Below are 17,521 nucleotides of genomic sequence, written 5' to 3'. Positions count from 1 at the left end.
CATAATCATATGATCAAAAATAAAAAATAAACAGGTAAAACTGTCATGCGCAGTCAATTTGGGCGTACATTGTATAAACAAAATAAGATAAAAAAAAAAAAAAAAAAATATAATGATCATTTTATTTTTTTTTTGTGTTCTTATCATCTTGTGTTAAGTAAAAGGTACATACAGTCAGAAAGAGAGAAAGAGTTTAAAAAAAAAAAAAAAAATAGAGTAGCTGATGAGGGCCTTGTATTAAACTAGGTACATTACTGAACGTCATAGTCATAGTGTTCAGCAGTGTTCAGCCCCAACCAATATATTCCCAAACCATCAGAGACACAGACTGTAGCAGACGACGACATGTTGGCTACAGGGAGTAACTCGTCGCGGGTGTTTTGGTCGTCCCTAGTATCCTGGGGATTCATATAATAATAAAATTTTAAAAAATATATATTTATGTTATCTTATTATTTTATATACAAAAAAAAAAAATAAAATAATATTAAAAATGACAGTGATTTAATTTAACTGTCAATAAAATAAAGTGAAAAAAAAAAAAAATTAATAATAATTAATATTGTGATGTTATTGTGATGATTTTGTGTGTACTTTAACAATAAAATTAGTTAAAATTAAAATAATTATTATTAATAAATAAATATCTACTAGTGTTGCTGATATTGTGTTGAACCTCAGGGCACCTCAGGGGGTGTTATATGTGTATGTGTATAGAGCTGTCATTTTTTTTTTTTTTTTTTTATCATCATTATCATCATCATCTGCACTTGTCATAATTTATAACAACTCGAGAGAGTACTGTTGAGCTTGGTAGCTTTGAGCTCAATATATATATATTATTTATTTATTTTTTTTTCATTTATTCTTTGCTCATTACTCAATTATTGCTACATACTCTCGAGTCACATCTCGTTTGTATCTGGGCGGGGGCAGGTAAATTTGTCATTTTTTTTTTGTTTTTTTTTTTAAATAACCCGGTGATATTATATGTATTACATTCCATAATATTAACTTTATTTATTTAATTTTGGAGCTTAATTTTTGGAGCAAACTGACAAGTGAATTGTTATTATTATTGTTTTTTTTTCGGTAAGATTTTTTTGGATAAATAGAGTTATTTTGAGGGTGAATATAATATTGATGGTTGATATTAAGAATTGACAAAATGAAGAAAAAATATAATTGAATAATATTGTTTTTTAAAAAAATAATTGTTGGAATATTATTACGTACGGCATTACAACCATAGGTATTAATCAAGTGAATGTATAGGTGTGCGCGCGCGCGTGTTTATGTATGTATAAAATAATACATACAATATAAAATTCACAATATATCGATACATATATATATGCAAGTATACAATCATTAATTTATAATAAAAAAAAAAAAATAATATATGTATAAATAATTTATGTGAAGTAAATAAATTTTAGAGTAAAAAATTAAGTGAAAAAAAAACCAAGTGAAAATTAAATTTACAAAAAAAAAACAAAAGTTATAAAATCAGTATTTATATTTATTTATTAAATAATTAATTATCTAAAAACAATATTATATCAATATAAATAATATGTTAATAAATAATAAAAAAAAATTAAAATGTTTATTGTCATTTTAAAAAAGAAGATTTGCTAAAATATAAAAGGTAAAAAAATTTTATTTTTTTTATATTTATTTATTTATAATTAAATGATATTTAACAATAATAATTTAAATTATTTAAATATATTTAATTTATATTTATTATTAAAATTTATATAATCTAGATATTTTTTTTTTTTTTTAATTTATAAAACAGTTGTCAGTTGGTTGTTGTATAAACATAAAATAATAATACTTTTATTGATATGTATATTATTGACAAATAAAAAAAAAAATAAATATTTAATAATAACAATAATAATAATACAGGATAGAATAAATTTAATAGTATATATTATTTAAACAAATTTTATTTTTAAATATTAATAGAGAAAAAAAAATTAACTCAAAAATTATTTATATTTCTGTTAATTTTTGTATTTGTATCATCTTCCTCACAAATCTCCCACTAAAATTACTCCTTCTATATATTTTTTCCCTCCCTATTTACCCTACCTCACAATCTCTAAAAATGAAAGATATATACACAATCAGATCGTATAACATAATCCCAAAAGTCGTCAACGCGTGAGGTTTATAAAAAAAAAATTCAGTATTTTGTAAAATTAAAATTCGAAAAAAAAAAAATAACGAAAAGAAATATTAATGTGATATATATTTTTAAGCTTTAAATTATTATTGTTATTTGATTTTTTTTTTTTTTTTTTTTTAACGACAGTTAAAACATGTATATTCTGTGTTTGATACAAATGTTAATTACACGATTTTTTTTATTTTTTTTAATTGAGATCAGTAGAGAAACGTGAGGAGTGGAATAACGATACACTGGTTAAATAAATATATAGCAAGTTGGCCTAGTCAACAAAAATGTCACACTGATCACGTTGTCAACCTCAATCGGGCCAAACTTTTTAACAGAAGGTGGGAAAAATATATAAAATGTTTAAATGACATTTTACATTTCGGCTTTTTTTTATTGACAATTTTTGTCTAATAATATTGATTGTTAATTTAAAAAATTAAAATACAACATTGAGATATATATTTTTTTTTTTTTCAAATGTATCTTTTATATTATTTTTATTATTTTTTTTTGTTTATAAATTGCAAATAGTTATGGTTTTACTGAGGGAAAAAGAGGGTGAAAGGTGATAAGGGGGTGCGTGCGGATTTATTATATTATTTTATTTTTTTTTATTATTTTTTTACTTTACCAATTGTTTATGTGCTATTATAGTTTTTTTTTTTATTATTCTTTGATTTAACTTGCTTTTGTTCTCGGATATCAGCAATACAATAACAATATAAATATGAAAAATACCCAATAAAAGTTAAATAATAAATAATAAAAACAATATAATTTTTTAGAGCATAAATATAATATAGGTAGTTAATTTAAAAATATTATAGTTTCATTGACTAAGATAAATAAGCTTTGCTTAAACAACCCTCGGTTAATTTTGAATCTTAATTATAGAAAAAAACTACTTCAGAAATATTTTTTTTTTTTTGGTAAAGAATAAAAAAACTATCAAAAAAATTAAGGAAAACATGCAATACAAAAATCTGCACACAACAAAAAAACTACAAAGAAAAATTCATACATATTTTTTTCATAAAAAAAAAAAAGCTTCATTAATAATAAATTAATAAAATATATATAACTTATTGTTTAATAATTTTTTTTCTTTAATTTAGTGGCTGTGGATAAAAAACACGTTACAAAAAAAGAAGTGGCGGGGTCAGTGGAGGACGAGGACGAGGAAGAAAAAAAAATTGGTGAATCAAAACGTAAAACATACAATAAAAAAAAATAAATGAGCAATCGAAAAAATGGTATAACCCAAAGGATAAATAATAAATAATTAAATTTTCAAGTTTTTAAAAAAGAAGAAAATATAAAAAGTATTTAATTAGATAATTGAAATATAATAAATAAAAAAATTAATAAAAGTGCAAGTGGTAGTGTGAGATTGATTGGTGATTAAAATTGTCAATCAGTCAATTAGAAATTAATTACAAATACATATATATATTTAAAAAATATATAAAAGTAAAAAAAAAAAAAAAAAAAAAAAAAAATTGTTGAGTGTCACGTGTGTCATGGGGTGTTTCGGCAGCCAAAGTAGCAAGGCCAGCCAGGATGACAGCAAGAACCAGAAGAGGCGTTCCGATGCAATCACAAGACAATTGCAGAAGGACAAGCAGGTTTACAGAGCCACACATAGGCTTCTGTTACTCGGTAAAAAATCATTAAATTTTTTTTTTTAATTTATTTTTCTTATTTTTCTTGCTCTTTTCATGTTTTTTTTTAAAAAATTTTTCTATCATTAATTACTTGGATAATAATAACATGAATAATACAAGAAATTTATTATAAAATAATTTGACTTATTTTCTATTTTTGTAAATTTAAATTTGAAGCATCTTGAGTTGGTTTTATTGGATACCCCAAGAGAGTCATTTTAACAACTCAACTTTTACACATATAAATACAAAAGATATAACAAGAAATTTTTTTTTGGCCACGAAACACATAACAGCTGCTGACAAACATCATTTTTCAACATAATTATAGACTATACAAATATAGACTATACATAACATTATAATTTTTTAATATTTTAATTATTAATTATGCTGTTTTTTAGTTATCAAATTTATTTACATCATGTTTACTTATTTTTACTCTTTTTTTTTGTAATTCAAGGGGCGGGTGAGTCTGGCAAAAGTACTATCGTCAAACAAATGAGGATACTGCATGTCAATGGTTTCAGTGAAGCGTAAGTTTATTCTCTAAAGTTATCTAGTTAAAAAAAAAAAATAGAAAAAAACTTTTCAATGAAATGTAATTTTAATAATTTTTATTTACAGAGAAAAACGTCAAAAAATTGAAGATATTAAAAAAAATATAAGAGATGCAATATTGGTGAGTAATTTAAAAAAAAAGTTTGATTAAATTTAATAAATTCATTATTAATATTTAAATTTTTTTTTTTTTTTTTAGACAATAACAACTGCAATGAGTACACTAACACCACCTGTAACGCTTGAAGATTCAAAAAATCAAAGTAAAGTTGATTATGTACTGGATGTATCGTCTTCCCCTGACTTTGATTATCCACCTGTAAGTTGATTCAAAAATGTTTTTTTTTTCTTTTCATTATTTTATACTGTTGTAAATTAAATGTTAACATTCACAAGGGTTAAATATTACATTTACAATGTGAAAATATATATATATATATAAAAATAAGTAAAATAGATTGTAAACTTTGATGAATTGCCATCGTAGATTGTAGTAAAGTTGTTTTTGCCAAAAAAACATGTAAAGCATTGGATTAAATACTGTTAGTGGTATGTGACGAATGACTATAGTGGGTAAGACGATGGTCGTCACACACTGGCTTTTCTCGAAATAAAAGCCAACGCGACAAAATAATCCAGTCGATGTATCATTTTGCGTCATTCAAACAACTTTTTTCTTAAATTTATATATATATATATATTTTATATCTTTATTTATTTTTTACCCTCTATAATTTTTTATAATTTTAAAAATAAAAAATTACATTATTTGAATAATATTAATAGCAAAATTAATATTATCATAATTGATATTAATTTGTGGTTAATATTAAATTTATTACTAATCAATGCAAAAAGTTATAATTTATTAATGTAATTTTAATTAGTTAAATTTTGTAAAATGCATTTGAGTAAATTTATTAGATGTATTAATTTTCATTATGTATTTTATAGGAATTTTATGGAATTGTCGAGGGACTATGGAAAGACAGAGGTGTACAATCAAGTTTTGAAAGAAGCAATGAGTATCAATTAATTGACTGTGCAAAATAGTAAGTTATTTATATTATAATTTATAATTATTTGTATATTATTATGCAGAAAAATATGAAATATAAATCACTACATGCAGACATATGAATTGCGTTATCGCAATGTATGACATGTCGATATCTGTAATCGTGATAAAAAGGGTGATAAGAGAAGAAGTTGGTGCACAGGTGTATGACAGTATTAACACGAGTAAAATGAAAAAAAAAAAACATCTATTACACGGCCATTACCAATACGCCCCCATGATAATCAATCAAAGCCCTTTAACAGATTAAAAAAAAAAAAACATAATAATAAATTTGTTAAATTGTTTTTTTAACATTTTTTTTTTTTTTTATTGACATATTTATTTTTTCCCCCATTAAGTTTAAATTAAAATAGAAAAAAAAAAATTCAAAGAGATTATTTAAAATTAAACTATTATTTATAATGATTAATGAATAAATTGACCAATAGATTTATTATTTTTACTAGTTATTTAGCCAATTTGTGAGCAATAATTACGACAATGCATCTCAGTAAAATGTCAATGTTTCTTATGTTAAATTATTTGTCCTTAAACTCATAAACATTAAAATTTTTTATACAAAAATAATAATTAAAATTCAAATTTTATTATTTAAAATGGTATTTTAATTTATTTATTTATTTAAGTAGTTTTGAATTATTAACAGTTAAATATTATCTGTCAACATATTTTTAAATATCTCATTGCCTTGTTTCTTTTTTTTTTTTTTTTTTTAGTACTTGAAGCTATATCTTAGCTTTTGCAGCTATTCTCATATTGTTCAATGCTTTAATTATATCAGCTATTCAGTTATTTTTAGCACGAGTTATATTCCCTCGTTTAAAACCCACGATAGTTGCGTTAGCGAGCATCAAAGTCTACATACTTTTACATACTTGTACATCAACAATGTGGGAAGTTAATAATTTATATCCTTTTTTTTTTTTTACTTTTCAAATAATACAATTTATTTAATTGTTTATTTATTTGGTATTTTAATATTTGATAATTAATTTTTTATTCAATTTGTTAATTGATTTATTTGTTTTTTTGTTTTTATTGTAAATATTTTTGTATATTTAAATAATTTATCAATAAATTTTTAATATGAATCAATCAATCTCGGTAGCCCAATTTTACCTCAATATATATTCTATAGTTTGTTTCATGTTTGTCGGCATTATAACACGAAAACTAAAAGGTTGCTTGAATTTATAAATAGACATAGATATTTTTAGTAAGCTACGAAAATACTGGAAAAATTTATATACACGACAAGTGTGTGAAATTTACCGGTTAAATGATCACTGTTGCCATTATGTATATATTTTTTATTCAATCAACAAATTTATTATTTATTTTAAAATTAAATTTTCATTTATCTCTTCCAGTTTCTATGAATTTTTCTTTATTTGATTTCGATTTATTTGCAAATTATTTTGATGTAATTAAATGTTCAAATAAAAAATTATTATTAATTTATTAATGATAAATTAATAATGATTTTTTATGATAAAACATGTTAATATTTTTATTATATAATTAAAAATATTCCAAGTTGTTGAACAATTGAAAGAGAGTGATGGTATCTATGTCATGGTGTGATAGGGTAGTCACATATTGAACAAATCGATTATCCATATATCGTCACTAACTATTTTACACAATTTTTACATTTTATTTATTTAAAAAAAAAAAAAAAAAAAAAATGAATAAAAATAACAATCTACCTTCATGTTTAATGGAATTTTTATTAAAGTTTATAATTTTCTTATTTTTTATTTTTCAGCTTTCTAGATAAAGTTTCCATAATTAAACAACCAGACTATACACCAACAGAACAGGTGAGTTATTACTTTTTTAAATTAAATTTTTAATCATTATTTTATTTATTGAATGAATAATATCTTCTTGTTCTTTTTTTTTCAAGGATATATTGAGATGTCGTGTTCTTACATCAGGAATCTTTGAGACTCGTTTTCAAGTTGATAAAGTTAATTTTCAGTAAGTTAAATATAAAAAAAAATTAAGAAAATACATAGATAAATAATTTAAATAAATAAACAAAATATTATAATAAAATTTGAGGCAACAATAGCAATAGTTTTACCATCATTTTATGTAATTTAAATTTAGGATATTATTAATATTTTTGTTTTTATTTTTTACAGTATGTTTGATGTTGGTGGTCAACGAGATGAAAGAAGAAAATGGATTCAATGTTTTAATGATGTAACAGCAATTATATTTGTTACAGCATGTAGTAGTTACAATATGGTACTTCGTGAAGATCCAACAAAATTAAGACTTCGTGAAAGTCTAGATTTATTTAAAAGTATTTGGAATAATCGGTTAGTATATTTAATTATTTAAATTTAATTAATTTATTATTATTAATATTATTATTATTTATAGGTGGCTTCGAACAATATCTGTTATTTTATTTTTAAATAAACAAGATTTATTAGCTGAAAAAGTTAAAGCAGGTAAGCACAAATTGGAAGATTATTTTCCTGAATTTTCACGATATCAGACACCAATTGAGCCAGGTGTTGTGGTAGATTCAACGGAACTTCCAGAGGTCATACGAGCTAAATACTTTATTCGAGATGAATTTCTTGTAAGTTTTTTAATTATAAATGTTAAATTAATTTTTTATTTATTTCATTCAATCATAATTGTTTAATTATAAAAATTTATATATAGTTTAGAGTATTTATATTCAAGTTATTAATATAATAAATATATTTTATTGAAAAAATTAATTATATTTCCAGCGTATTAGTACTGCAAGTGGGGATGGAAAACATTATTGTTATCCACATTTTACTTGCGCAGTCGACACTGAAAATATCAAGAGAGTATTCAATGACTGTCGTGACATAATTCAACGTATGCATTTGCGCCAATATGAACTCTTGTGACTTGGTTACTACTGGTGTCTAGTATTAGCTGTTTATTATTTTTTATTTCTTTATATATATTTTTTTTTTTTTTCAATTTTTTATTATTATTTCTTTTAAATTCATGAAAATTCATCCTCCATTAATTGTACATCATTTAAATAAAATTGAAATATTTATTAATTTAAAAAAAAAATAAATATATATATATAAATAATGATAAAAAATTATATAAAAATTTTAGTGAAAATACATTTTTTTTAAAATTGCCAAATATCTAGATATCTTACATACATTTTACACTTGAAAATCTATTGGTCTATGAATGAACGTAGATAGAGGTGAAAACTTAAACTGCGTCTTGAAATAATAGTAAAAAAAACAAAAAAAAAAACCAACTTGATGATTAAACTCATCGAAATAATTTAATTAAATTTATCTCCAAAATAAGCTTTACCAAAATGAATTTTTTATTTTTTTTTCAATAAAATAAAAATGATTGATTGATTGGTTTTTTTTTTTTTTTCTTTTGATTGGCTGATATGAAAAATTATAAATGTATATTATTGTCATTATCTACATTTGTCAAGCAAAAGGTGTATTATATTTTGAAATCTCGACGCACTGTGATTCGTTACCTTAAAAATAAACAAAATAATATTTCTAATTTCCACAAAAAATAATTTTAAACAAAACAACAGGCGTTACTTGCGTGGGCATGTGATAAATTTATAACGCAAAATAAACAAAAAAAAAATAATAATATAATAATAACGCGTATTAATCAATTTTTCACGTAAATTTATTCACAATTTTTCAAAAAATGTTTCAATAACATTAAAAAAAAAAAAACAAAAAAAAATATGAATCTCTTTTTACAAACTTCCGATATACTTTTTATTTTCTGAATCTCTACGAAAAAAAAAAACACATGAATTTCATAAATTATATCTCGAAATATTAGAAACTTAAAATTAAAAATTTTCATCGTTATTGTTACTATTGTTATTGTTATTATTATTTAAAAAAAAAAAATGTTTTTTTTTTTTTTTTCTCGTAAGATTTGCCAGTATTTCAATTATTTTTTTACAGTATCAAATTTTTATGTTAACAAAATAATTATTTATGTTTGTTATATCAAAACACAAAAAAAAAATTAATATAATTATTATTTTTTCTTCAATCGAAACTATATCAATGTTATGTATCATGATTATAATTTTTTTTTTTTGTCATAGATCCACGAAAAAATGTTTAATAAATACAAAAAAAAAAAAAGAAAAAAGAAATAATAATATTAATAATGATTAATGATTCGATAGCACAAATGATTTTTACAAAATATTGTGTTTTGGAAAATTACAAAATTTGATAATACATCAAACACAATTATGTATTTAAAAATGAATAAATCATATTTATCCGAGCGAATCTAATTGTCATTAAAATATCACATTAAATAAAATGATTAAACTCTTCCCAAAAAAGAGAGATATATGTATAATAATAAATTAAATAAATTATATAAATCTATATATAAAATAATAGTTTTAAAATTATATGTGAATATATATGTATGCTTTTTTTTTTTGCGAGTGAAAGTATTTATTTGTTAATAATTGAATTTTCATTAATTTGTATTTATTTTTAATTTTAAACAAAAAATATCTCATCTTGAATTACAAGCCAGATAATAGTATAAATTTTATTTTTAAAATAATATTATACACACATGTATAATTATTATGAAAATTAATTAAAAAAACTTGCCCACGCACATTTTAATTTTAAGTTTTTTCTTTGCGATACAAAAAATATTATTTTTTTTTCTATCAAAAGTACATTTTCCTTTTTTTTTTTTTTGTGTAAAATAAAAAATATAAAATTTGTATTTAAATATAATACTGGTAGCTCATATTTTAAAAATAAATAAAAACAGTAATAATTGTTTAAAATTAAATAATTAAAAAATTATCAAATGAAATTTATTATTCAAAAAAAAAAAAAACAAAAAGAAATTGCTAGTTAAAATTTATTTATATTAAATTATTTTTTAATTTTTTAATATAATTTTTTAGTTATTAAAAAAATAAAAAAAAAAAAAATACGGGTTACCTGTGTTATGTGAAAAAAAATATGAAATGTGTTAAAAAATAAAAAATATCATATGAATGTTAGTTACTTAGTTGATTTGAGAATGATTGTTTTAGCTACAATGAGTAAAATGTAGAAAAAAATAAATAAAAGAGAATATATAGTAAATATAGTTCTCATATCTTAATAATTGTCATGCAAATATAACACACAGACTTTGTTATTTGGATTATTAAAATTTTCATAAAATTATTTTCAATTATTATTATTTTTTTAAATTGTTATTCTTTAAATGTTGCCAGAGTGTAATTTAAGATTATGGAGGAATCAGGGTGAATGCACATTGCATGAAAATTCCATTAAAATGCAATATACATTAAATATTATTTCTACCAGAATATACGAAATAAATAAATCAATAATAATTATAAAAAAATAACGAAAAAAAAAAAAAAAAAATTTGTAATTCTTATTAGTCAAAGTCTGTGCGATATTATGCTTGCTCATAAAAATAATTATACTAATTACTATCAAAATATTAAATTTAAAAAAAATGCAATTATTACAAGTCCATTATCGATGCCATTATTTAAAAAAAGGAAAGAATAATATTATTGATAAAAAATAAGTATATAAATGTAAAAAATAAATAATAATTTAAAAAAATAAATTGAATATAATTTCAATGGAACAAAGAAATGGCAAAAAAATAAATAAAAAAAAATAATATTAGTAAAATAAAAAAAATAATATTATATATTCTTTAGACCAATCGCACAATTTTTATTTTTTATGCCTTTGAACAGTGTGTTTTTAAAACGCATATACCGACCAACGTTCAATAAATACTATAAAATATACGAAATATTTATGTACATAAATTTTATTTAAATCGACAATTGCAATATTTACTTGTTTTTTATTTTTAAATTTAATTTCAAATTTAACAATAAATGTCAATGAATATTATAAATTTATTCCCCCTTTTATTTATTATATTACGTTCAAATAAAATCATGTAAATATTGATAATTTAATTAATAAATAAATAATATAAATCTAAAAAAAAAAACACATCTGATAATATAAAAATAAATTAATTAAAAAAAATTTTATTCATTTATGTTGTTAAATTAATTTTTGAAAATTATTGGTTAAAAAATTGATTAACATTATTCAGGGTTTATTGTTGTTGTTGATTATTATTATTATGCTTTAAAAAAACAATTTAAATTATTTTTTTTTTTATTTTTTAATAGCTAACACTGTCTTAATTTAATTCTTGATATTTTGAATTTTTTATTTACTTTACAAATTTTAAAATATTTATTTGAATATTAAAAAAAAAAGTAATTATTATTAATTATCAGGTATTAATTTATTTAATGTAGATTTAAATTTATATATTTATCTGATAATAATTATTGTTGTGATTGTAATCGTCATAACAGAAAAAAAAAAAAATGAAAAAATTTAATTTGAAAAAAAAAAAAGCTGTATCTAAAATAAATTATAATACAAATGTCTCTCAATTTTGGGACAAATGAAAATGAATAAATCAATATAAATATATAAAAAATGAATTAAAAGAAAATAAGAAAATTTATATTTTGGGGATTGAATATGGGGACCCAAAAACAAAAATATAACAAATAAAAATAAAAAAGAAAATAAAGAAATATTTATCAGGAAAAGTTTAATTATAATTACATACTCTCAATTTTTTCATATTTTCATATTACATTTAAAACATAATAGATAATACCAAAAAAAGTGTATATACTATTTCACAAACTTACCTATTATGACTAACATATTAAAACAAAAAAAAAAAAAAAAAAACTAATTATTGTAACATGAGTTTACAATATTGTCTTTAACTATAAATTTTATTTTTTTCTGGTGTCCCCAAATTCATATTTAATAGAAAAAATAAAGCTGAATAAATATCAATAAAATAATTTTTAAAAATACAAAAATTATTTAAAAATATCGTTGCATTGATTGGGACTTAATATAGACGATAAAAAGAATTTTATAACAAGATGAGTGATAGCTATAATAAATAAATGAATAAATAAATAAATAAGCGATCAATGTGTTTAAATGAATAATACCATGTCAAAAAAATTTAAAAAAAAAGAGAATATATTAAAAAAATAATAGTATGCGTATAATAATATTAATAATGTGAAAAAAATCGTAAATAAAAAAAGAAATATCTTCTGATACTACATGTATAATAGTGATAAAAAATAAAATAAATATAAATTCAAAGATACACAGTATCATCGTAACTAATAAATTGTAAACAATAATAATTCAAGTCTGTGATTAAAATCAAAAACTTGAATATCTTGTAAATGCGCATTTTATCACATTGGTCGATAATGCAATAATTATTATTAAAAAAAAACATGATTAATTAATTAATTTTTTTATTTATTTTTTTTTTTTTCTTCAATTATTATTTCTTCATTGTGCAAGCGCACTCTCAAACAGAGTAATAATGATAAACGCATAATTATGTTTAAATAATAAAGAAAAAAAAGTAAAAAAAAATTATTATCAATAGTTGAAATAATAAACAACATAGGTCCAGTTGTTGTCATAATTATAATCAAATGATATTTGATGTATATAAAAATATATACTTGTATAAATGACAACCGCAAAGATAAAGAAATTAAAAAAAAAATATATAGACCAATTGTTCACAAAACCTGAGTATAAGAAATAAATATGAAAAATATATAAAAAAATAAAATAAATACAATATTTAGAAAATAAATGTGTAAGTGAAAAGAAAAAAAAAAAAAAAAAACATTTTGTCTTCGGCATTATTAAAACCCGCACTTGATGATCATTATGGAATTTAAATATTTAATGGAACATTTTTGAAAAATGTATCTTTAAGCTATTAATTATTTTGATTCTAGTTACAATTATATTATATTCTTGATGATGTACATATTATTCAGTAAAAATTCAGGAGTAAAATAGGAAAAATTATTGGATAGAATCATTGAATTGTCATGTAATTTCAAAGCTCTCTGCAGCATAGCTTATTGAAGATTAATATAAAGTGAATCTACGTTTATTATTGAAAATTTAATTTCAAAAAAATTTATCAATTACTTTTTTTTTATTTGTCAATTGGTTTTCGAGTTATTAAAATTATAAATTTTATCTTATATTGAAGAAAAGTTTTTTTTGTTTCGCTGTTTCTAACAGGGTCGTTTTTGCGATAGAAAAAATTTCGATTTCGACAAAATTTATTTCGATCTGTGTTCTATGAGTTTTAAACAGGTGGCAGTGTAAGTTAATTTATTGACACAACACTTCAACAGAGTAAGTATATATTTAAATATAAATAAGCAATAATAAAATGTAAAAAACTTTTATGTTGGTTCCAACTCTCGGAAACTTTACAAATCATTTTTAAATTTTGACTGAATGTAATATCAATATCAATGAAATTCATTGATGTTAATCTTGTTCATCATTAATAACATCAATATAAAAAATATATAATTTATACTATCGTTAATGACAACGGCATCATTTTTTTATTATGCCATCTAGTGAACCACTTGTAATTGCTGACGATGAGTCAGGCATGGAATTGACTTGCGTGGGAAAAAATATTTATCCAGTTGTGTTTAATTTAAAAGCTGATAGATTGTCACGCACATTAATGACCTTGGGTTACATCGTCACTTCTCCAGTGTAAAGTATTTTTTTTTACTGTTAAAATTACAAGAATTATCAATGATAATTTATCATTTTCTCAACGTTAATCAAAGTGATTACTTCTAAGGATGAATCAAACAAAATACCTTCAATATGAGTAAGCTTGTTTGTTTAAAAAACAAGTACATTCTTTGACGATTCATATAAACAACAATCATTCTAATTCCATCCTAATCATATAATTTTTTTTTTTATTAATAAAGACCGAAGAATATTCTCATTACACATTCATGAATACGTTGATGCATCAACGCTTTTTTTTTTTTTTTTTAATTGTCTTGTCATCCTATTTCAAATGCTCTAGTTATTCTTTTTATTTTTCTATTATAATATATATAATATTGCATAATTTTTCCTTAAAAATAAATAAAATAAAATAACATACTCATGGAGTTTAGGCTAAGGCACTCAATGCCAAGTGAAAGTGATTTTATTCACACAAGACAATGACGTGATTTTGATTGACGCATTGGACAAATAAACGTGTCGAGGATACCTAACAATTTTTTTTTTTTTTTTTTTAAATATTAAAAAATTTGAAAATTAAATAATTATTATCATGAAATTTATTTCTTTTATTTCTTGAAGCTATAAATCATCAGTTTTTATTAATTTTATAATAAAAATAATAAACGATTTTTTTTTTTCAATTTATTTATCATTTATAAAATAATAAATTTTTAATTTTAAAAATCATTTAGTATATCTCAATTATTTTAATTTATTTACTAACATATTTTCAGTTGAAAATATATAATTTATCCTGGTTTTGGCCAATGAACCTGGGTTAACGATTCACTTTCTCCGCTCGGGTGTGTCGCGAGTTGAATATTTTCCGAAGACCCGATCTCCCCGCCAACTCCCACATGATAATATAAAAATTTACTGATAACTTTATGAGGGCTGATATTAAATTTAAAAGTAAAAAACATAAATTTTCAATAATAACAACTAATAATTTCATTGGAAATGATAGTTAAACAGTTTGAAAAAAAATAATCTATCACGAAGGTCTTTTAGGCCTTTAGACATTTAAAATTCAATTGATCTTTTGATATGCTCATGGAGACTGGCATTCAAATACCAACTCATTATTGTTCACTTAAAATACAGCTAAATTTAAATTACTTTTATAATTTTTGCTATTTTAAACCATCTTTATGTATCATTTCATTTATTAAATTTGTAAAAAAAAAATGTTACAATTGCATGAAATATACTGTTGCGTAGTTTAAAAAATAGCGTGCTGTGATTTTATCTTTATACGCAACTAGTATTATTAATTGAATAGAATATTCTATATTTACTTTAATCGTTGAATTTCAATTAATGATTACTGCCAATATTTTCATATAAAATTCACACTATATGCATGTATATTAAAACTTCAATCGTGAGAAAATTTTTTTTATATAATAATAATCAAAAATTAATTACAAATTTTTTTTTTTTTTAGTATATCAAAAGTCTTCCTTAATTAAATAATACTCATAAAAATTATGTAATATGCAGAATGTATATTTATTTTCATATTATATGTGTATAAACAAATTTTTTTTATTAATTATTTAAAGTTAAAATTTTGATGAAGTAATATATTGTATTTAATAGCTGTACATAAATCAATTTGATGGTCATATTTATTTGCAGATTTATGTATTATTTATTTGATATTGTTGCTGTATAATTTTACTTGGTTAAAAAAATTTAAAATTTATTTTTAAGTTAATTAAAAAGTTTCATTGTGATGATGAGATTAATTTCGATGACGAATAAAATAGTTTTGTCTTGAAATGAGACTTGTTTGTCTTGGAAAAAATTGATAGAAAAAAGTTTATTGTAAAAAAAATTTTTAGTTAAATGGTAGTGTAAACTGATGAAAAATTATCAAAATATAAAATATTGTTCAGCCGAATGACAACGAGTTAATACATTAAATGAAAAAAGAAAAAAAAAAAATTTATAAATTCCAAGATTTCAAGAACACTGATGCATACAAAAGTTTAGTTGAACATGCATGTGCAAAAAACATCTTGAAATGTGAATTGCTTTTTTCATTATTTATATAACTTTTTTTTCTTCGATTAAAATAATGCAAACATTGTGTGGGCACGAATGCAATAAACAAAGATCAACGAGAAGAAGTTGCTTATATAGTAGGTCACCAGATATTAGTTTATGTATATACGAAACAACAACTAACAAGTGACATAGTTCAAGCCTCAGTGTACATTTACATGCTTATAAAAAATATAAATAAAAAAAACGATGGTAAAACTAGTAAAGACGATGGAAAAGAAGAAGAATAATAAGGAGCGTCATGGCATTTGAGAGACGATTGAGAATGTAAGGGCGTGCAATGAATTCCATAAATTCTATACTATTATAAAACAAAATAATTTTTATATATATTTTTAAATATTGTATAGTCATTGTAATAATAAAAAAAATAATAATTTAATTAATATTTATTAGTCCATAAATAAAAAAAACAATGATAAGAAAAAAAAAAAAAAAAAAATGAAATATTAATTTTTTTTAAATGCGTTATAATTGAAATTTTTTTTAATTAATATTATTTTTTTTTTATATGAAAATTCATTCAATTCATTCAAGGTAGGAGATGGATAAATATATACATTTTACTATGTTATTTAATTGGACAATTTAATGAGTCAAGGACCCTCTGTCAAGCGATGGAATTATTGGATAATGCACGGATAAAAAACATATTATTTAATACAAGAGTTTGTGTATGTAAAAAAAAATCATGTATAGATGAAAATACAGAGAAAAAATAAGAGAAAAAAATAAGGTATTTGAATATATATATTGTCAAGTTGCACAAGATACCATATCGAGTAAACAGTTATATTACTTTTGCGGTGAGAAAAGTGAGACGACACTTTATGATCACCCCACTTCAAAAAATAACAACATATCTTCTCTGTTACGATACTCGAGGCTTGCAATTATTCTTCAAGTTGGGTTATACGACCCTTTCAAATGTCTGATTATATTTTTCAAATAATTTCTTTGTTTTTTTTTTTTTTTATTATTGAATGGACCTATTTACAATGACATGAGTTATTATTTAATTTTTTAAATCATTTTAAATTTAAAGAATTTTTTTTTCAAAAGATTGATTATTAATTAAGATTATTATTTTTTTTTTAAAAGTAATTTAATTCTTTAAAAAAATAAATATATTTTCATTGTGATATATAAATCATGAAGTTAAAAGAGAAATCTACAAGAGTCATAAAAATTTAAATATTTGCATTTAATTTGAAAA

General features: G+C 21.1%; 1 protein-coding gene across 3 annotated transcripts; it reads left to right on the top strand.

The window, feature by feature from the left end:
• Positions 1–173: 173 nt before the first annotated feature.
• On the top strand, positions 174–11,077 carry LOC122859358 (guanine nucleotide-binding protein G(s) subunit alpha). Of its 3 annotated transcripts, XM_044162853.1 has the most exons (12): positions 174–1,651; positions 2,402–2,529; positions 3,307–3,850; positions 4,319–4,391; positions 4,483–4,537; positions 4,616–4,735; positions 5,371–5,468; positions 7,266–7,320; positions 7,407–7,480; positions 7,648–7,827; positions 7,892–8,096; positions 8,254–11,077. In XM_044162853.1, the coding sequence occupies exons 3-12, from the start codon at positions 3,712–3,714 to the stop codon at positions 8,398–8,400; spliced, it is 1,146 nt and encodes a 381-aa protein (XP_044018788.1). In that variant the 5' UTR covers positions 174–1,651; positions 2,402–2,529; positions 3,307–3,711; the 3' UTR covers positions 8,401–11,077. The 3 variants fall into 3 exon arrangements, with proteins under 3 accessions (XP_044018788.1, XP_044018789.1, XP_044018790.1); XM_044162854.1 differs by lacking the exon at positions 2,402–2,529 and having other exon boundaries at positions 174–705; XM_044162855.1 differs by lacking the exon at positions 2,402–2,529.
• Positions 11,078–17,521: the final 6,444 nt, after the last annotated feature.

The sequence above is a fragment of the Aphidius gifuensis genome, linkage group LG6 (genome assembly GCF_014905175.1).
Source record: "Aphidius gifuensis isolate YNYX2018 linkage group LG6, ASM1490517v1, whole genome shotgun sequence".
NCBI lineage: Eukaryota > Metazoa > Arthropoda > Insecta > Hymenoptera > Braconidae > Aphidius > Aphidius gifuensis.
This window is presented reverse-complemented; position numbering and strand designations above follow the sequence as displayed.

Coding starts and splice junctions, on each gene's coding strand:
- LOC122859358 (XM_044162854.1), top strand. CDS start 3,712: ATGGGGTGTTTCGGCAGCCAAAGTAGCAAGGCCAGCCAGGATGACAGC. Junction 7,321..7,406: donor ACTATACACCAACAGAACAG/GTGAGTTATTAC, acceptor TTTTTTTTCAAG/GATATATTGAGATGTCGTGT. Junction 7,828..7,891: donor AAAAGTATTTGGAATAATCG/GTTAGTATATTT, acceptor TATTATTTATAG/GTGGCTTCGAACAATATCTG.